The 20,000-nt window shown below is 56.8% G+C and overlaps 5 protein-coding genes across 5 annotated transcripts in view; 3 read left to right on the top strand and 2 right to left on the bottom strand.

The window, feature by feature from the left end:
• PTSG_06026 (Upf1 protein) overlaps positions 1-4,773 on the top strand; it is a 9,691-nt gene extending 4,918 nt beyond the window's left edge. The window contains exons 7-14 of the mRNA XM_004992861.1: positions 11-209; positions 391-505; positions 652-829; positions 1,060-1,130; positions 1,352-1,547; positions 1,939-3,160; positions 3,762-3,844; positions 4,030-4,773. Coding sequence (XP_004992918.1) covers positions 11-209; positions 391-505; positions 652-829; positions 1,060-1,130; positions 1,352-1,547; positions 1,939-3,160; positions 3,762-3,844; positions 4,030-4,626 — 2,661 coding nt within the window. The 3' untranslated portion in view covers positions 4,627-4,773. The remainder of the gene's footprint in view (positions 1-10; positions 210-390; positions 506-651; positions 830-1,059; positions 1,131-1,351; positions 1,548-1,938; positions 3,161-3,761; positions 3,845-4,029) is intronic.
• PTSG_06025 (RNA terminal phosphate cyclase domain 1) lies at positions 4,661-6,731 on the bottom strand. Its single transcript, XM_004992860.1, has 3 exons — positions 5,683-6,731; positions 5,253-5,404; positions 4,661-4,994 (listed from the first exon to the last, which is right to left on the bottom strand). Exons 1-3 carry the CDS (start codon positions 6,537-6,539, stop codon positions 4,897-4,899), a joined length of 1,107 nt encoding a protein of 368 aa, XP_004992917.1. The 5' UTR covers positions 6,540-6,731; the 3' UTR covers positions 4,661-4,896.
• Positions 6,732-6,763: 32 nt separating this feature from the next.
• PTSG_06024 (uncharacterized protein) lies at positions 6,764-9,208 on the top strand. The gene is made up of 6 exons (XM_004992859.1): positions 6,764-7,008; positions 7,401-7,463; positions 7,599-7,678; positions 7,906-8,103; positions 8,512-8,551; positions 8,851-9,208. Exons 1-6 carry the CDS (start codon positions 6,935-6,937, stop codon positions 8,939-8,941), a joined length of 546 nt encoding a protein of 181 aa, XP_004992916.1. The 5' UTR covers positions 6,764-6,934; the 3' UTR covers positions 8,942-9,208.
• A 3,685-nt stretch (positions 9,209-12,893) lies between these two features.
• PTSG_06023 (uncharacterized protein) lies at positions 12,894-17,645 on the top strand (the record flags this gene model as incomplete). The annotated part of the gene is made up of 2 exons (XM_004992858.1): positions 12,894-16,336; positions 17,528-17,645. The coding sequence occupies 2 exons, from the start codon at positions 12,894-12,896 to the stop codon at positions 17,643-17,645; spliced, it is 3,561 nt and encodes a 1,186-aa protein (XP_004992915.1).
• A 1,622-nt stretch (positions 17,646-19,267) lies between these two features.
• The window catches only part of PTSG_06022 (uncharacterized protein), a gene marked incomplete at both ends in the record, with an annotated part of 3,213 nt that continues 2,480 nt past the window's right edge, over positions 19,268-20,000 (bottom strand). Inside the window, one exon of the mRNA XM_004992857.1 lies at positions 19,268-19,448. Within this exon, the coding sequence (XP_004992914.1) occupies positions 19,268-19,448 (181 nt within the window). The remainder of the gene's footprint in view (positions 19,449-20,000) is intronic.

Raw genomic sequence — 20,000 nt, 5'->3', positions numbered from 1 at the left:
TGGCTCGCAGGAGCTTGACATGCTGCTGCGGCGCAAGAATGTGCGGCTGTACAGCGAGGCGTCGCTGGAGTGGCGCGACCCGTTCAGGAAGAAGCGCGGTGGGCGCTATTCGCGCTACGCCGAGGCCGAATACGACGCGTATGGCAGCAAACCCTCCACCGTCTACATTGTGCTCCCGCGCAAGGAGCAGGGCTCTCAATACGCAAAATGTGTGTTATGTGCATCCTTTGTTTGTCTTGTGCATCCTGTGTGTTCTTCCTGTGTGTGCATCCTTCTGTGCAGCGTATTTGCATGTGCATGCGACTCGCGTTTTCCTTGTTCGCTCACATGACAACCATCTCATGCCCCCTTGGATGACACCCATGCCATGCCACCACGATGGACCATCAGGGGACATCTGGCTCGTGTCGCGCGACCTGGAATTCAGGCCGTCGTCCACGTTCCTGGCGGCCGCCGCCTTCCACGGCCCAAACAAGACCGGCAGCCTCGAGCTCAAGCCAATGGGGTGCGCATCACACACGTACTCGTGCAGTTGTGCTGACGTGTGCGCTCATTTTTGGCTCGTTGCAGGGGCATGTGCGCTTTCACACACACACACACACACACACGCATGCTCACTCACCATCATTCATTTGCACTACTTGGTTGCAGTTCGTTTAAGCAGCGGGACTGGCGGCAGCAGGATCGCGTGTTTGCCATCCACGCCTTCAACGCGTCGACAGAGCTGACATGTCTGCAGAACATCCAAGATCACCTGCACGCCAACGCGTTTCCCGTTCTCCCGTCGCTCCTCAACCTGGACGCCGCAGCCCGCCGCAACCTCCTCCGCGTGAGTGCTCCCGCATGCGCGTGTGCATGTGTGTGTGTGTATGCATGTGCGTATGTGTGTGTGTGCGTGTGTGCGTGTGCGTGTGTGTGTGTGCGTGTTCGCTTGTGAGCGCATGTGTGCATGTCTTGACCTGTGCATGAGAGAGTGCGTGCAAATTGCGCTTGCTTTGCCATCGTACTCATCGCCGCCGCCCTTTGCTCGCGTCGCTCCCTTTTGGCATCTCGCAACAGACGAAGCACCGCTTGCTGATGGGGCGGGGTGAAATCAACGATATGGCCACCGCCTACATTGAGCAATACCAGTGCGTGCCAGTGCAGTCGCTTGACATGCCGGTTTCGTGTTGAGTGTGCACTCTGTATCAACTCTTCGTGTCAGTTGCCAAGGCAAACCATCCTTTCTTCCCCTTCATTGCCTCATCGTCGTTGTCCCTGTCTAACGTTTTCCACCACCACCACAACGCTCAACATCAATTGTCAATCAAATCACCACCACCACCGCCACCGATGCTGCCGCTGTCGTCAGCTTGAACGAGTACCAGGCTGCGTGTCTGCGGCGGTTTGCGGGCATGCTCCCGTCCATGGATGCGGGCGCCGATGTGGAGGACAACGGCATTCTACTCGTGCACGGCGTGTACGGCAGCGGCAAGTCGTTTCTTGTCGCCGTCACCATCCTCTTCCTCTCCACTGTCTTTGCCCGCAGCGACTCCTTTGAGGAAAAGGTACACCAGTGCAGGCCCCGTGTGTTCTTGGTGCTTGCTGTGGGTACGCGTAACCCGTCGAAAGATGTTGTGATCGTTGTCAGTGTCTGGCCTGTTGACGATTTGTGGCGTGTTTAATGGCTTAAGCATTGCCACCCAAGTCAAAAGGTCTCTCGCACACATGAGTGCAAGCACACGCATGTCCCCTTTCTCCCCCCTCCCTCACACTTGCGCGCTCTCTCTCACACACACACACACATTCACACGTACGTTCACTCATACACATTCACACACACACACGCGCGCTCACACGCACTCACACGCACGTACATTGACACGTACGTTCACTCATACACATTCACACACACACACGCGCTCACACGCACACACACACACACACATCCGAATGCAGTCGCTGGAGACGTCGCCGTGGCGCATCTTGGTGTCGTCGACGACAAACGTGGCTGTGGACCGCATCCTGCTGACGCTGCTTGAGCTGGAGTACGAGGACTTTGTGCGCGTGGGCAGCGCAAAGAAGATTGCAAAGCCCGTGCTGCCGCTGTCGACGCACGGCACCGTCACCGCGGACCAGGACGAGGTGCGCAACCTGCGGCACATGCTCAAGAGCGAGCTCTCCCGCACGGAGCGCGCGCAGGTGATGAAGACGATTGAGCGCCTGCGCCGCGGCGAAAACAGGTCGCGCCTGCTTTCCGCGCGCGTGGTGGGGGTGACGTGCGCCGCCACGGTGTTTGGGTGCCTGGACGACCTCAAGTTTCCCGTCATCATCCTGGACGAGAGCTGCCAGATGACGGAGCCCAACGCGCTGCTGCCGATTGCGCGCTTCGGCTGTGCGCAGCTGATGATGGTGGGCGACCCCAAGCAGCTGAGCCCGACCGTCTCGGGCGGCGCCGACGCCACCGACTGCCGCGGGCTGGAGCAGACGCTGTTTGAGCGGCTGATGAAGGTGGGCGTGGACCCGATTATGCTGCGCATCCAGTACCGCTGCCACCCGGCCATCAGCCGCGTCTCCAACCAGCTCTTCTATGCCGGCGTGCTCGAGGACGGCATCACCATCGACGCTCGCAGCGCCGTCGTGCCGCGCGCGGGCCCGCTCTGCTTCTTCGACGTGCTTACGGGCCGGGAGCGGCGCGAGGCAGACGGGTCCTTTTCCAACGAGCAGGAGGTGGCCTTTGCCGCGTTTCTCGTGCGCCACGTGGTGGAGGACTGCGGCGTGGCGCCAGACCAGGTCGGCGTCATCTCCCTGTACAAGGCCCAGGCAAACGGCATCCGCGCAGCCCTCCGTGGTAGTACTAGCAGTGGTGGTAGTGGTCGTAGCAGCAGTGGTAACAGTGGCGGGGACAGACCACAGCAGCAGCAGCAGCAACAGCAGCAGCAGCAGAAAAGGCAGAAGCGGCAAAAGGGGAGCAGGAGCGGCGGCGAGCCTGATGCAGGCACCACGTCCGCTGGCCACGACTATGCCGCCGTGCAAGTGAGCACGGTTGATGCGTTTCAAGGCGGCGAGAAGGAGGTGATTGTGCTGTCGTGCGTGCGAACGCAAGGGGTTGGCTTCATCGATGCGCCCGACCGCGTCAACGTCGCCATCACCCGCGCCCGCCGCCACCTCTTCATCATCGGTAAAGTCAGACCTTTTGTTCCATACGATTGGCTTCCGCTTCTTGCATGTGTGTGTGTGTGTGTGCGTGTGTGCGCGTGTGTGTGTGTGTGTGCGAGAAGGTGGGTGACTTGCTCGCTTGGCTTGCTCGCTTGGCTTGGTTGGATGCTTGGCGTTGCGTGTGCAAGTGCGCGCTCGCGCGGACGTGTTTGTGCGTGTTTGGAGGCGAGTTGAGAAGGTGTTGCAGCTTCGACTTTGCGCGGTGGAAGTGGTGTCCGGTTTGATTGTCACTTTTTCCGTTGCGTGGGTTGATGGGTTGATGTGAGGGAGGGAAGCGCCCTTGCTTACGTGCATGGAAGTGTGTGGAAGTGCATTCTAAATTTGTGGAAGTGCTCAATAGGCCCGCACTGTCCATGCACCATTCCCATTATTGCTTCTTGTTCTGCACTTCGTGCTATCGCATGACGTCGTGAGATGTCTGGCATACCGCTCGCGCGCGCGCGCACGAGCGCTTGGTGGTTGGCTGGTGTTTTGCGTGCATGCATGCCTGCATGCAACCACCGCTGACGTTGGTTGCTTGGTTGGTTGCTTGGTTGGTTGCATGGTTGGTTGCTTGCTTGCAGGCAAGTACACCACGCTGGCCAGCAACAAGCTGTGGCGACGCGTCGTTTCCTTCTGTCGCGACCTCAAAGGCGGCTTCATGGAGGTGTGTGGTTGCGTGTGTTGATTGTGTTTTGTTCTGGGATAGCCACACACACACACACACACACACACGTTTGCGTGTCGTGTGTCGTTGAAGGGAAAGGAGTTGGAGTTGGAGATGAGTTGTGTGTCAGCCACCTAACGTCAACACGTATCTTCTACACCCCACACCAATACCCACACATACAGGCGCGGGAGTACCGGGCGCAGGTGCTGGAGATGCAATCGGAGACGGTGCTGGAGGATGAGTACGAGGATGAGGACGTGCTGCGAGAGGCGATGGCAGCGATTGATGAGGAGGAAGGGCGGGGCAGTGGCGGAACTGGTTCAAAGGCGACGGTGACGCGGGAGAAGGGACAGCCGCGCGCCCACATTGCTGCCGCAACTGGTGCTGGTGGCGAAGATGATGACAGCTGGTTGGACGACGGGTTCATCGTGCATGACAGTGAGGGAGCAGAGCAGGACGTGGAAGATGACGATAACAAAGCAGGAGGAGGAGAAGCGAGCGAACATCACACCGACGGTGGGGATCACACCACCATGGATTCAGGCCTTTCCAAGGGCAAATCGCCCGCTGCAGTTTGCGATGTCGAGGATGATGGTGATAATGGTGATGATGGAGACGATGAGGATGACGGTGCTGTTGCTCGGCCGTCAAGACGCGTACCGACGCTGACGCTGAACCTCTTTGAGGACTCTGATGATGACAATGGCGTTGATGGCAACGGCAACGGTGGTGGTGGGCACGACGACGACAGTGATAGTGAGCTTGTGGCTGTATTGTGACGCTGGCCCGCTCTGATGCGCAGCTTTGGCGGGTCAACACTTTGCTTGTTCTCGTTCTCTTGGTGCTATTGGAGGTTGCATGTTGTATGTAGCTAATGCTGTGCACGGTCTGGCACCACACGGCACAGGATAAACATACCCATCGAAGCATGTGCAAGGACAGGAAGAAGAAGGCAGGGGAGGGAAAGCAAGGGTGAAAGGGAAACGTGGCCTGTCACGTCCCATGCTCATTCTGTTTGATTAGCGATGGATGGTCGCACACGGACTGGCTCATGCTTCCGTGACGTTGGTGTGTCCCATGCCTTCAACTTCAATCTCAAACAGCTTGTCGTTGTCCTTGTCCACCTGTCGCACGTTGAACTTGACGCCTGCATATGGCCGGCGTGTGAGTGTGTGTGTGCATGTGAGTGAGTAAGTGAGTAAGTGAGTAAGTGCGTGAGTGAGTGAGTAAGTGAGTGAGTGAGTGAGTGAGTGAGTGAGTGAGTGAGTGAGTGCGTGAGTGAGCGAGTGAGTGAGTGAGTGAGTGCAGAAGCAAACACGCGGAAACACACAAGAGCTGCACACACACACACACACACGCACGCACACACACACGCACACACACACACACATGAGTGCAGACCGACCTGTGAGCTGTTCTGCCACCCAGATGGCCGTCTTGGTGTGAAGCGAGGGCGGACCGCAACGAACTGTCGACTTGCCCTTTGCCAGCGCCATGTAGATGATGAGCTGATCCATCAAGTATTCATCCACACAGCCGCCATGGTCCAGGTTCTCCCTTCACCCAAACGCAAGAAAAGGGGAGTGCATGGTCATGGGTGAGACGGCGTGACGTGATGAGCAAAGTCACGAGACAAGACGAAAACAATACACACAGACACACAGACACACAGACACAGACACACAGACACACACACACAGGCACACACAGACACACACACACAGGCACACACACACACACACACACTCAGACATAGACAACAACCTCTCCCCATCTCCTTACCCCACCCTTACCCCTCCCCCTCCCCCTTCTTCTCCCACACCACCAACACTGACAGAAGCATGTCCGCGGCAATCTTGGCAGCGTGTTCTCCCCGTTGGCGCTGGTTGAGCACGGCAGAGCCAGCAAGGAGACAGCCCGTTGTGGTTTCGGCAATGACGATGATACCGGCGCCCGTGCCGGTTGCGCTGCGTGGCGGCTCGTGGACGGTGTCAATCTCAATGGGCACCTCAGCGCCCAGTTTCGAGCGCACGATCGCGGCGGCAGCCTCTGTCATGGCCTCGGCCACTTTCCGGGGCAGCTTGCCGGCGGAGAAGCTGCGCCCATACACGCGCTTGACCTCGCCGCGGTCAACGAGCTGTATCGCGTTGAGCTGCTTGACCGGTGCACACTGGGCGAGGACGCAGCCGCCGCCACGTGGGAAGAACCCGCGCCGCTGCACGGTGATGTTGACGGAGGACACGCCGAAGCGGCTGAGCGCGGGCTCGAAGACCATGGTGTGGTAGTCGACCTGCGGGGCCATTTGCGCGTTTGTTCCTCCGCGCAAGGTGAGCACGGTGTCGCAGGGGGAGAAGAGGGCGCAGGGCAGGGCCGCCTGCAGGATGAGGCACGTGCTGCCTGCGGTTTGTGTGTCGGCGGTGAACGCGCCGCCGATGCGCTCGCCAGGGTGCAGCTCAATCTCCTTCGACTGGACCCGGTCCCCCTTGAGGCGGCCCTGGCACATCTCGGCCACGAGGGAGATGCCTTTCAGGTGCTGCGGGCGCAAGCCCGGGCGATCGCGGCCGGCGCGGATGTTGGTGATGTGCACTGCTTGGCCCAGCACGTGCGCAAACGCCGTGGCATTGCGCAGAATCTGCCCGCCTCCTTCCAGCATGGAGCCGTCCAGCTCCACCATTCCACGCCTCGCAGCCATCGCTTGCTGTGTTGCAGTGTCCTGTGTTGTGGTGTGTCCTATGCCGTGGTGAATGCTGTGCGGCAATGGTGTAAGTGAACAAGCACGACCACGGAACAGGAAGCTCAGTGCGCTTGTGCTTGCTGTGTTGTCTGTCGTCTGTTACACAAGAAAGCAGTGCGTGCTGTTTGCTTCGTGGTAAGTTGGGACGATTTGTTGGTGCAATGCCCAAATTTCAGCAGGACCGCCGCCGTTTGTTTGCTTCACTTCTTGGCTTGTTTGCTTGCTTGCCAACCTCGCGCACCTCCCTGTTCTTTCTGCATCAGCTTCCTGCTGTTTGTTGTTGTCGCCATCGCTTGCGTCGTTCTTCCCAGCTGCTTTGCACAGCTGCGCAGCTACAACACAGCAGTACAGTCATGTGGTTGTATTGTTGGCCCCACGCCGTGTTCCATACCGTACGACTCTTCCCGCGCTATGATCGCAAAGCCATGTGAGTTGCACGAGGACGTGTCGATGTGTCATTGCAACTGTGATTGTGAGTGCGTTCGTGTTGGTGAAGGGGTGTGTTTGTGTGTGCGTGTGCGTGCGCGTGCGTGTGCGTGTGTGTTTGTGTGTGTTTGTGTGTGTTTGTGCGTGCGCGTGCGTGCTTGTGTGTGCTTGTGTGTGCCTGTGTGTGTGTGTGTTTGTGCGCGTGCGTGCTTGTGTGTGTGTGTACTTGTATGTGTGCTTGTATGTGTTTGTGCGTGTGTGTGTGCGCGTGTGTGTGCGCGTGTGTGTTTGTGTGCTTGCGTTTCACAAGCAAACTCCAATGCTCGATCGCATGCTCTTCTGTGCTCATATCCACGCCCACACACATGCATCTACGTGATAATATGTGTGTAGCATCGTGTTCTTGATGCTCTTGACAGTGGGCCTCGTGTTTGTGCCACTTTGGATCATCACAAGGTGCGCGCTGTGCGATAGTGTGATGCCCTTGCTGATTCGCGCGTTGCTTGCTAGCTTGGCGTGTGGTATTACTCCCACGTTTCTGTGAACCAGCTCATCACCACACACACACACACATTGTGTTCGTTGATTCAGGCCTTCAAGCACCAACTACTGCGAAGTAGACCTGTTTTCAGCCTGTGTCTTGACTGCCGTTTTCAGCTTCATCTCCGCAGGTGTGTGTGTGTGTGTGTGTGTGTGTGTGTGTGTGTGTGTGCACGCCCGTGTATTTTCAGGTGTGTGTGTATGTGTGTGCGTTTGCACGTGGGTACGTTTGCAAGTGTACACGCTCGCTAAGTGCACGCTTTGTCTCAATCACACTGCTATTGTAGCGCATGCGTTGCACGTTTTGTTGGTTCACCCGATGCCTTTGCACGGTGCATTCTGGCGTTGCCATGTGTAGGGTTTGCGCTATGCCTGGCTGCGCGAGACCCTGTGCCCAATCTGATCCGCACCATCTTCCACATTTTCGGGGCCGCAAATGCGCTCTTAACGCTGGCCTCTCTTGCTCTCTTGCGAGGCGCCACCTCCTGTGATCAAACCACCCCGGAGCTCTACCTCTTTATGCAAATTACCACCATCATTGGCATGGTTCTCCTCGGTGTGTGTTGTGCTTGCCCACTTGATTACTTGCTTTTTTGGCAGTTTGTACTGTGTGTGTGGTTGTGTGTTGTGTGTGTGTGTGTGTTTGTGTGTGGTCGTGTGTGGCTGTGTGTTTGTGTGTGGTCGTGTGTGGCTGTGTGTTTGTGTGGTTGTGTGTTTGTGTGTGGCTGTTGTGTGTGGCTGTGAGTGTTTTGTGTGTTGTGTTTGTGTGTTGTGTGGCTGTGTGGCTGTGTGTGTTGTGTGTGTGTGTGGCTGTGTGGCTGTGTGTGTGTATGTGTCTGACCATCTTGCCAGTGAATGTGTTTCGCCTTTGCTTTCTTGGTGCACATCATCCGCTGCCTTACCACTCTCATCGCTGCCATGTTTGTACTTTACATTTGCTGCCATTGACTTGTGGGTTTCGCAGTCCTAACCGTCATTCTGGCCCTCTTCTGGATCTACGAAGAGTAAGAACGCGTTAATTGTCATTGCGCATCGGTCAACGTGACCTCGCACTGCTCTCTTCTCTCTCGCTGACACTGTTTGTGTGTGTGTGTGTGTGTGTGTGTGTGTGTGTGTGTGTGTTTGTGTGTGTGTGTGTTTGTGTGTGTGCGTTTGTGTGTTTCTCTCTGTCGCTGCCTCTGCCTCTATCTCACCCTCACCCTCTGTTTCTGTTTCTGCTTCGCTCTCCAACACTCACACACACACACACACACGTACGCACACACACACATACACACACACACACACACACACACGCCAACAGGCGCCATCCTGGGACTGTGTTGGACATGCGCCGGCAAACGGGCTTCTGTCATGAGGCATACACTACATGCCCTTGCGTGTGGCACGTGTGATTGCGCGTGCCGTCTGCTTTGCATGTGACCTGTGTCCTTCTCGTGGGGGCCTGTATATAGTCTCGCTGTGTAACTGTGATTGACATTATATTGTTCGACCGCTGTTTGTGTTCGAAGGCTGTTTGTGTATTTCACTGCAGTTTGTGCATCCCTGCTGCTCGTGTATCGCTTGTTGTCGCTTGCCACCCTTTATCGTTGTTGTTTGACATATTCGTCTGTCTGCGCTGGCTCGCACACATGACGCATGGAACGAACGCATGCCTCCTATGGACGGATGAATGGGTGTACATGTGTGTGTGTGTGTGTGTGTGTTCACGTGTATGTATGTTGTGTGCTTGTGTGCTTGTGTTGCTGTTGTTGTTGTGTTGACTCTTGTACGTGGTGTGGTGTCAACGCAATCACACACACACACACACACACACACACACACACACACACACACACACACACACACACACACACACACACACACGTACACCACACCACACACACACACACACACACACACACACACACATGTACACCACACACACACACACACACACACACACACACACATAAATGCACATCTTTGAATGTCGCTGTCGCGCCAGCACGTTTATTTTTTCTGTCGAGTCAGCGAAATTCCATTTTGCAGCGTGACACCGCACTTCCCTTCCTGCTGGTTGCTGTGGGACAAACACCCGGACAATGCCTCCGGGACTGTCCCGCGCCCCAGCACACGTCCAACCAACTGGCAGAAGCACGGACAGAAAAAAATTCACGTCACATCATGTCCTGGGCTTTACGTGGTTGGGTCAGTGAAATGTGCACTTCCATTCGCCACTGCACCAGACCCCAGCTTGTCCCGCTTCATTTAGGTTGCATGCATGCATGCCAGGTGTGCCGCGGCGGCGGCTGGCCTGTGGTGGCAACGAGCGCTGCAGCCACACCACCAACATGCTTGCCTGGTGTGGCGTGCATGCATGTTTTCTGTTTTGGTTGTTGTCGCAACCGCGAAACGCACACTCGCCTTTCTCGCGCAAGCAACCCAAGCAAGCAAGGGCCAAAAGGAAAGCTGCAAGCACGTCCCATCGCCAGCCAAGCAAGCAGCCGCCCACCCAACACCGCTGCAAACGCCCCTGCGTTGCGTGTCTCCTCCGTCCGTCAGCGCGGACGTGTGGGGCTTGCTTGCTTGCGTGCGCGCTTGCTGCCTGCAGCCGGCATCTCTCACCACCCAACTCAAGCAAAGCCATTTCCGCTCAACCAGCCGCACCCAACTCCTGACTGCTGCTGCTGCTGCTGGGGTTTGTTGTGACGACACACTTTCGATTTTGACACACCACCATCACCATCACCATCATCACCACCACCAGCACCATCACCAGCACCAGCACATTCCCGCGTGCGGGTGAGCGCTCTTGCCTTCTCGTTGCCTTTTTGCTTGCTTTTTTTTTTGTCTTGCCTGCAAGCACACACCCCGCACATATTTTCGAGCACCAACGCCAAGCTTCCCCACATTCCCAAATCCGTCCACAGACGCCATTCTCCAACCAACCACGCGCCTGCCGCCACAACCACGGCACCAAGAAGGTATGCACGCGTTGATGAAACCCCCACCCCACCCCCACACGCACCCACGCAAACACGCACGCTGGCCGTGGTGGCGTCAAGCCCGCCTCTGCATCACCCTCCGATCCTACTCCACAACGCCCACGCACACACGCACGCACGCACTCACGCACGCACGCACGCACGCACACGGGCAGGGAGCGTCACACATTCGCTCGCTCCTTCGCGCGTGTAGATACTTCCTTCGTTCTTTCTGCTTCTTGCCCCTGCTCTTCTTTCTTTGTCTCCACAGCCACGCTGTGTGACGTGCAAGCCATCACGCACCACCCAAAGTCGTCATACCCATCACCACCACCACCACCACCACCACCGACGCCCCAGCTGGCCAGACCTGCGTCCGCCAATCAACAAAACACCCACGCACTTGCAAGCCCCACCTCGCGCTCGCTCACCTTCCTTCCTTCCTTCCCTCCTTCCCTTCTTTTCGGTTTCCTCGTCGCATTCACATCTTCAAACCACAAACGCAAACACCACCTTGCCCACCACGGGCGTGCTCGAACCCAAACATCACCCGCCTCGCTGTCGTCCAACACCACACTTTCAGCTGGGCACGACCACATACAGACCAGCAGCCCCAGCAGCGGTAAGCATCAATATCCTCAAACACCTAGGCAACCACTCCGCTTCCCTTGCTTTCACTCATGTCCAAACAAATATCAACATCAACATCATCAGCCGCACTCGCGTAACGGCACCTGTATCCATCGCACATGTATCCATCGCATGCTCCTCTCTTCCCTCTTACCTCTTACCTCTTCCTCCTCTCCTCTCCGCTTCCTTACCACATACCGTCAACACCCCCAGCTTGCCCTCTTTTCTTCTCACCCGCCTTTGCGCTGCATCTCGATGGCTTCTTTCTCCTTCAGCCAGACCGTTTCTTGCTCTTGATTGACAAAGCCTTTCCTCTTCCAACAACACGGGGGCCCCCAAGCACGGGCTAATTGCAGCAGGAGGTGTGTGTATGAAGGCGCCTTTGTTTGTGGTGCGTTGTTGGGTGGAGGACTGGACGTGCAACCCACCTATGCAATCGCACACGCACACATACCTGCATGTGTGTGTGTATGCTGTGTGTGTGTATGCTGTGCGTGGGTGTCCATTGTTGGGGTGTACGCTTCCACGCTACGATGCAACGCGATGCTGCCACCCGTTTACACATTCATCACACACACCACCCTTCCACACACCCTTCCACACCACACACCACCCTTCCACACCACACATTCACACGCAACACCCCCACACCACTCGTTCATTCCCCCTCATACCCATCAACCCACCAACCCACCAACACGTCCCCATTTGTGAAGCAAGTAGCCAGCAGCACAGGGCTTGCACGCAGTTGTTTCAAGTACAGGGAGGCGTGAAGGCTTGATCGTCTCCTTCCCTCCCCCCCCCCCTCTTCCACTTTTGGTTTGCTGCAGAACCCTGCAGCACCACACAAGCACGACCAACCCTCCCGCCGTGCACGCATCCCGGGCCACATGTTCCTGGTAAGTGTCTGCCTTTCTTCTATTCAACTTGCCCTGCACCCCTTGTATGTTTGCTCTTCGTCACATCCCCCATACACAACAACAACAACAACAACAACAACAACAACAACAACAACAACAACAACAACAACAACAACAACAACAACAACAACAACAACAACAACAACAACAACAACAACAACAACAACAACAACAACAACAACAGCGGAAAAGGGGTCCAGTCCAACGTCCCCCCACCCCACAACACACACACCACGCATGCACATGCCGTCTCCTTGACGTTTCCTTTTCTCCCTTTCGTCCCGCCCTCACTCCTCCTCCCTCCCCTCTCCCCTTTACTCACCTACCTTGTTTCCAACACTCCCACCACCACCATTCTCTGACCTTCATTCCCCCCTCGCCCCTCTTGCACAGGCCGGAAACGCCGTATCACTCCTTTTGTCATCCCTACGGGACTTGTGAGAGTTGCAACCAACTGCGTTGGGTCCTGAGGCAGTGCCTCCTTTGAGCAGCTCTTACTCACCCTCACCAAGCCGCAAGCGGCCATTATCTTCGCACTTCACCGGACCGTCCCACTCCAATTTTGAACACCAAAACCTACGACACCCACACCGTCCGTCCAACTACAGCGTGCCTGCAAGCACAAAACCCCTCAGCCTAACTGATTTTTTTTTTTCGGTTTGTTGAGGGTTTTCCCGCTGTTATTGATTTGATCTGGAGGTTTTTCCCCCGCCTCATCAGCCAGCTACTCCACGACCAATTCACGTACCAACCAACCAACCCGCCAACCAGCCCGCCAACCAGCAACACCCCTTGACTCGTTCAACTACTGGTCAATCGGCAGTTTCGTCATGGACTCTGTGTCCCGATCCCACCGGGCTCAGCAAGGGCAAGGTGCACTCGCACCCTCTCCTCACAGCACAGCAACAACAGCAGCATCCCTGGCTTCGTCGTTCTCGTCGTCCTCGTCAGGATCAGCCGCAAATCAGAAACAGCAGCAGCAGCAGCAGCAGCAGCAGCAGCACCCGCTTGTTTCCTTCACTCACAATCGTGTTGGAGGCGGTTCGGTGGCGCACAACAGCAGCCCAACCCCACCGCTCTCTCCACTTGATCTGCCCCAGCAAAGCCAGCAGCAGCAGCATCCACAACAGCTGCAAGAGCTTGGCCATTTCATGATTTGCACAACCATGCGCCAATCCAATGAAGCACAGCAGCAACAGCGCCACCACAAGGTCCTAGCGTCTCCTCTTGCTACGCATCCGCGGCTGTCGTCTGCCTCGTCTCCGCCAGGTACACACTACTACCTGTCGCCCGAGCAAGCAGAGCAGCAGCACCAGCAACACAGGCAACGACAACACCAACACCAGCATCCGCTTGGGCCCTTGTCTGCCGGTACGGACAGCACCTTCTTCACCGACGACACAGGCACAACGCCCGTCTGCTCGCCACCACAACAGCAACAGAAGCAGCAGCAGCAGCAGCAGCAGCAGCAGCAGCAGCAGCAGCAGCAGCAGCAGCAGCAACAGCAACAGCAACAGCAACAGCAGCAAGTGGTGGCTGCCACGTCGCCGTCATCGTCCTTCGCCTCCCAGCGCTCGCCGGAGGCAGGGGACACCCCACTCCTCACCATGCCGCAGACACACCCGAGCATGCGCGCCCAAGCCTCGCCTGCTGCGAGCGAACTGCAGCAAACAGTCGCCAGCCACGGGCCCCACCAACACGGCGGTGGCGGTACTGGTGGAAGAGGCCAGCAACACACCAGCAGCGCCGGTGGTGGCCACGGTGCCTACCCAGGCGGCAGCGGCTCTGGCAGCGGCGGTGGCCACGGTGGTGGTCATCACGGTGGCACTGGCGCTGGCAGCAGCGGTGCTGGCAGCGGTGGCGGTGGTGGCGGCGGCCACAAGCGCAACAGCAACGGCGACAGCGACGACGGTGGCGATGGTCGCCATCCGCGCAGACACCCGCACGTCAGCAGCCAGCAGTACGGCAGCGATGACGACGACGATGACGATGCTGACGGTGACGCCGACCTTGATACTGATGGCGCCCGTGGGAGAAGCGCCCACAACGCCACCACCAGCGCCGCCCGTGTTCGCGGTGGCGGCCCCGGGCCCAGCAGCAACAACGACGAACAAGATGACGCCAGCTACAGAAGCGACAGCGTGGACGGCGGCGGCGAGCACTTCGCAGCGCCCATGCCTCATCCCCGCAACCAGGGGGACGATGGCCAGGTGCACCCGCAGCTGTACATGTACAACACCATCCCCGTCACCGCTGCCACGCCCGTGCAACACCAGAGCCCAAGCCCGCGTAAGCAGGTGCGGGGCTCGGGAATGGGCAGGAAGAAGGCAGGCCCCAAGCGCGGTCGTGGGCCAGCGAGGGCGCCAGGCCATGCGGCTGCACGTGGCGGTGCCCCCAAACGCGTCAACAACCCCAGGAATCGCCGGCGGAGCAAGAGCATTGACGTCAACGCCGACGAAGCCCGCGCAACTATGAGCGCCAAGCAGAAGAAGAAGGAGAAGCGGGTGCCGTGCCCTCTCTGTGGGCGGTACTTTGTCAACCCTTTCTCCCGCAAGCGCCACCAGCAGTCAGTGCACGAGAACAAGACCAACACGCAGGTCTGCCGCGAGTGCAACAAGGCCTACAGCAACCCCGGCAACCGCAACAAGCACGAGCGCGATGCCCACAACTGCACGCCGTGTGCAAAGTGCCAAGGCGCCCTTCCCCGCAACAGCCAGAAGCCGTTTGCCCCGGTGCACTGGCGCGTGTGCGCCTGCAACGGCCCCGCGGCGGACTTGCTTACATCACGCCAGCCAACACCACCACCACCACCGCAGCCGCCACACCTGCAACCGCAGCAGCAGCCGCAGCAGCAGCCCCTGCCACTGCAGCCTGACTGCCTTGTTCCGCTGCCCCTCGTGCACCAAGACATGGCGCACCCCTTTCAGTTCTTCCAACAGCAGCAACAACAGGCAGAACAAAGGCGCCAAAGCGTTGAGCGATTCTTTCAGCAGCAGCAACAGCAACAGCAACAGCAACAGCAACGACTGCAACACATGCAGCAGCTGCAGGAACATATCCAACAACAACAACAACAGCAGCAGCAGCAGCAGTCGCAATCGCAGTCGCCGGGAACGACGCGGAGCAGTGTCGACTTGCACCCAGATGCTGTTGTGAACGCGGTGTTCCCAAACACGGGCATGACAGCCCCGGTTGCCATTGCCAACACCAATCACGATTCGCCGACAGGGCCAGGCCAAGCGGACTTTGGTAACCCAAGCGCCCTGGCAGCAACCAAGCCAGCAGTGGTGACTTCTGCCCCAGCAACACAAACCGCGCCAGCACAAGCACCCACGGGAGCGCACATCATGCAAATGCTGCAAACATCTGCCTCTGTCGCTGTGCCCTTTGGCGGCCAGCAACATCAACATCAGCACAATTACCACCAAGGCAGCAGCAGCAACAACAGCAGCAGCAGGAACACTGGTACTGGGGGTGGTGGTCACAGTGCAATGCACGCGTTTTATGCACTGCTGGCCCAGGCACAGCAAGCACAACAAGCACAACAAGCGCAACAAGCACACACGTATGCACAGCAACAATCGTTCGCACCCAGTCACAGCTCTGGCCCTGTTGTTGTGCCAGACATGCTGCGACAACTTCACGCTACCCTGGACGCTCATCAGTTGTCGGCACACCTTCAGCAGCAGCAGCAGCAGCAGCAGCAGCAGCAAGCTCAGTATGAGCCACAGGAACAGCAGCAGCAGGATGCAGCAGCATCGCTCGTGAATTCCTTTGCAGGACCGTGTTTCCCCGCCAGGCCGCAGGCGTCATCATCTGCACAGCCAACGTTTCTACTGCCACACCAGCAGCAGCCCCAGTCGCACTTTGCCCAGCATCCGAGCCAACAGCTGGTGTTTGCTCAACAACAGCCGCAACAGCAGCAGCAGCAAGAGCAGGCCTCGTTTGCGTCGCAGGTACCGCTGACCAACCCCCCGCCGGCCCTGCCAGCTCAGCAGTATCCACCACAATCATTGCAGCAGCAACAACAGTACCAGCAGCCCCAGCCGCAATTTGCGCCAGTGCCGGACGAGAGCAACGCGGTCTTTCCAGCGCAGACAGGCACTCAGCTTGAGGCAGCCAGCATAACCCCTGCCATGCAGCAGCAGCAGCAGCAGCAGCAGCAACAACAGCAGCCGATTGGTTCCGCGGAGCAAATGGATGCACCGCTTGCTGCCATCACTTCCAGCCACGCAAACGCGCTCTTGAGTGGACTTCCAAGCAGCCTGGACATGTCAGCAATGCTTGCGCTGTTGCAACGGCGCCGCCAACAACAACCACAACAGCCACAACAACAACCACAACAGCCACAACAGCCACAACAATACCAACCACAACAGCAACAACAATACCAACAGCAACCACAACACTACCAGCAACAGCAACAGCAAGGCTCTGCACTCGACACGGTAGAGGACCTCGACTTGGGATCATTTATGCCTCCATCGTCTTCGTAATGCCATATCTCATATCATCTTTGCCCACGCATAACGCGGTCGACCATCGGTCACGCTGTTGCCGTGGCGCTTGCTGTTCTTCTTCACGCATCCCTTCTTCTTCGTGGCTGTGCCAGAACCCCTCGTTGCCTCTCCCACCTCCGGCCATTGCTCACATCTCGTTTCCGCCGACACGCCGAGGCGATTGGTGCAAACCATTTTGGCAATCGCCAACCAGGCGGTTCACCCCCCCCCCCCCGACTTGTTCCAGTGTACATTGTTGCTGCTGCTGCCGCCGCCACCGTGCACAGAGCAGTGTGACCGTCAGGGCTGACTGGGTGCCTGGTTGAGTGAGACCCACCCATCACTACCGCTGCGCCTCACACGCCCCGTGTGCCCTTGTGCGATTCCCGCTTCCAGTTGCCCGTGATCTTCGACCCTACCTAGCTGAGCCCCTCCCCCTTCCTCTCTCTCTCTCTCTCCCCGCACTTCCCCAGAACTTATTTTCGCTGCTGGAGCTTGCTTGCAAGCACTTGTTTTCCGCCTCTCGCCAGGCACCACGCTGCAGGCACGATTGCGCCCGCCCCCACGTTGTGCTGTGCCACCCACATGGACCCATTCTTATATTCCATGTGCTTCGGCAAACGTGGTTGGCACGTTGTCTGGACACGCAGTTGTGCTCTGATGCTGTGCATCCCCACTTTGGAGACCCACACGCACAGCACTTGCACGCGCACGCAAGCCTCCTCCCTCCTCTCCTTCGTTACATGTGTTGCGCACACACGCCCATCTTTAATGTGCACGTTGGGCGTAGGCTGTCATCAGCCGACGCGCGCGCATGTTCATATGTATACGTTAGACGCGTTATGTTAGACGCACAACGTCTTCCGCGACAACTGCAGCGACCACAACGACAACGACAACGACGACAGCGGTGTCTACAATGATCCACGTCCTCCGTGCTTGTGCTATGCTGCCACAACCTAAAGCAGCATCGACCCACTGGCGGCAGAACTTGTGGACAACCGCTTCGCTCTTCAATCCGCAGCCATCGTCATCTCCTGCACCGGAGACGATGCGAGACACCAGGATGAGACAACAAGATGACACCACGCCACGATCACGTGATGGTCGTCAAGTGTGCGTGACAACGACAATGACGACGACGACAACAACAACAACAACAACAACAACAACAACAACAACAACAACAACAACAACAACAACAACAACAACAGCAACAACAACAACAACAACAACAACAACAACAACAACAACAACAACAGCAACCCTTACACCAAGGTCCAATTTCCCTACACCGTCTTTGCCGCAGCATCGCAACTCTGACTGTTTTTGTGTTGCGGTGTTCAGCGCGCATAGCAGCACACGCCGTGATACCACTCCCGTGTTGATTGCAGGCAACACAAGAGGTGGCACACCATGTGCTTGAGGTTGAGCAGTGACAGGGACGTTATCATTCGGATGTCACGATGATGCGCTCTCCCGTGTCCCCTTCATCCTCCACCATATAATCTTGCATCCCTTTCACCTTCACATTCTGTGATGGGCGTCTGGGCGCTGGCTTGTCCCGAGCCGTTAGTTTCCTCCTCCCCACTCTCCCGCTTTTTCAGTTGTTCTTCGATTCCTATTGAGTATCTAGTAGCCTCCAATTCAACCTTTATGTTGGTGACGGGATTTGACATCCTCCTTGTGAGCGGCCCGTGCCGCTGTCGACCATATGCGACTGACCGCAATGCGGTGTTGTAGTTCTCTCCGTTTAGATTTTTCCGTGTTGTGATTTGTGTTTCGTTTGCCGCCACGCGCAGCAATGCCTTTGAAAGGCAAACAGCTTGCGTTTTCTCTCTGTGTTGTTCGTGTTGCCCTTCTCTTCTCAAAGTCACCACATCTGCATCGCACCCCCGTGCCCGTGCGCGCTCACCTGAGCGTAGTGTGGCTCGCGGGTGTGAGCAGCTTTGCTTGGTGCTCTGGTGCTGGGTTGTGCACGACAGCACGTGTTGCGTCGACTTCTGCGAAGTGACGAACGCATGCGCATTTCTCTCTTTCTGTGTGTGTGTGTGTGCTGTGCCGTGTTGGTGAACAACACTGCTGGTGGCCTGTGCCACGCCCGAGGAGCAACCTGGTGTTGCAATCTGTTCCAGCCACTGTGTGGCCGTGTGACTATAGGTGTTTTGTTTGACATAGACACGCTGACTTTGATACTACGTGTACGTCTCTCCACTAGTCAGCCGTGTTTTTCGTATTGTTGTGAGCTCGGTGCTTGGAATGTGGGGTGTGTGACCCCCACGTTTGCGCGAGCCGCGGGGTCGTGCTTTTGTTAGTTCGAAGCGGCCCCCATCTTTGATTATTTCAGCCCTTTGTTGTTTGTTGCTGTTGTGTGTACTGAACCGCGTACCGTGTACTATTAGTGTTCCTTGGACGCCTATCGTTTGCTCTCTCTTACAACTGCATCTTGAACCTGGACAATCAGCTTTGCTGTGTACAGCGATGCCACACGATGTTGTGACAGTGTGACGCTGTGAAGTTTTAGAACTTTGTGTTTCCATTTCTCATTTCGTTTCCATTGTGGGCGCCATGTGCCACGCTTTGGGACAGCATTTCTCCTCCTTTCTCTTTCCTCTTCTTCTCTCCACTCAAGGACCTCATTCCGCCACCACAAGCCTGTCAATGTGTGCCTGCAGGCAACGGGGCTCTGTTCTCTGTTTGACTTGCTACATGCTGTCGGCTTTCTCTTTTCCCATGTTGTCAGAGTGTTGTGTCAGGCCGTGCCAGCTGTCGCCGTTGCCGCTGGCACTGGGCCGTGTCTTGTCGATTCTTTCTGTCTTATCTTGCGTGACGTGCTGTGATGCTGCCTGCTTTGACGGTTCGATGATCCCACTGGTGAACCCGTCTCTATTTGTGTCGATTGTTTGTTGTATTTGCTGCACGTGTAGTTGTGATGATGTTGTGTAACACCTGGAGAGGCTGTTTGTTCGCCTGTTAGATGCTTGCACGCGTGTGTTGTGTGGTTTCTCAAAAACCTCTGCGTGCTGTGTTTCGTTTTCATTCCTTACATATGATGAAGCAATATACACTATGACACAACGTGTCCAGGCAGTTACAAGCAAAACAAGGAAAGAGGGTGTGTGTGTGTGTGTGTGTGTGTGGTGCGGCTATGCGGTTGGTGGTGTGGGCAGCAAGGGCTGCTTCGTCTGAGGTTGTTGTTGTTGTTGTTGTTGTTGTTGTTGTTGTTGTTGTTGTTGTTGTTGTTGTTGTTGTTGTTGTTGTTGTTGTTGTTGTTGTTGTTGTTGTTGTTGGTCGTGGTTACAGCTGTTTGAGAGAAAGAGAGGACGAAAGGGCCGGCAGACATACGGACCCACATGACGCATACCGAGGCAAGAGGATTGGGCGTATGTAGACTAACACACACAGGCACTCACACACATCCCCCTCTGGGAGACGGAC

This window comes from Salpingoeca rosetta, assembly GCF_000188695.1.
Source record: "Salpingoeca rosetta unplaced genomic scaffold supercont1.15, whole genome shotgun sequence".
In the NCBI taxonomy this organism is placed as follows: Eukaryota; class Choanoflagellata; order Craspedida; family Salpingoecidae; genus Salpingoeca; species Salpingoeca rosetta.
This window is presented reverse-complemented; position numbering and strand designations above follow the sequence as displayed.

Bases quoted from the DNA above. Each gene is read 5' to 3' on its own strand.
- PTSG_06024 (XM_004992859.1), top strand. From the start codon at position 6,935: ATGTGGTTGTATTGTTGGCCCCACGCCGTGTTCCATACCGTACGACTC. The intron at 7,009-7,400 runs GTGAGTTGCACG...ATATGTGTGTAG, and splicing joins CGCTATGATCGCAAAGCCAT to CATCGTGTTCTTGATGCTCT. The intron at 8,552-8,850 runs GTAAGAACGCGT...ACACGCCAACAG, and splicing joins CTCTTCTGGATCTACGAAGA to GCGCCATCCTGGGACTGTGT.
- PTSG_06025 (XM_004992860.1), bottom strand. From the start codon at position 6,539: ATGGCTGCGAGGCGTGGAATGGTGGAGCTGGACGGCTCCATGCTGGAA. The intron at 5,405-5,682 runs GTCAGTGTTGGT...GTTTGGGTGAAG, and splicing joins ATTGCCGCGGACATGCTTCT to GGAGAACCTGGACCATGGCG. The intron at 4,995-5,252 runs GTCGGTCTGCAC...GGCCATATGCAG, and splicing joins GGTGGCAGAACAGCTCACAG to GCGTCAAGTTCAACGTGCGA.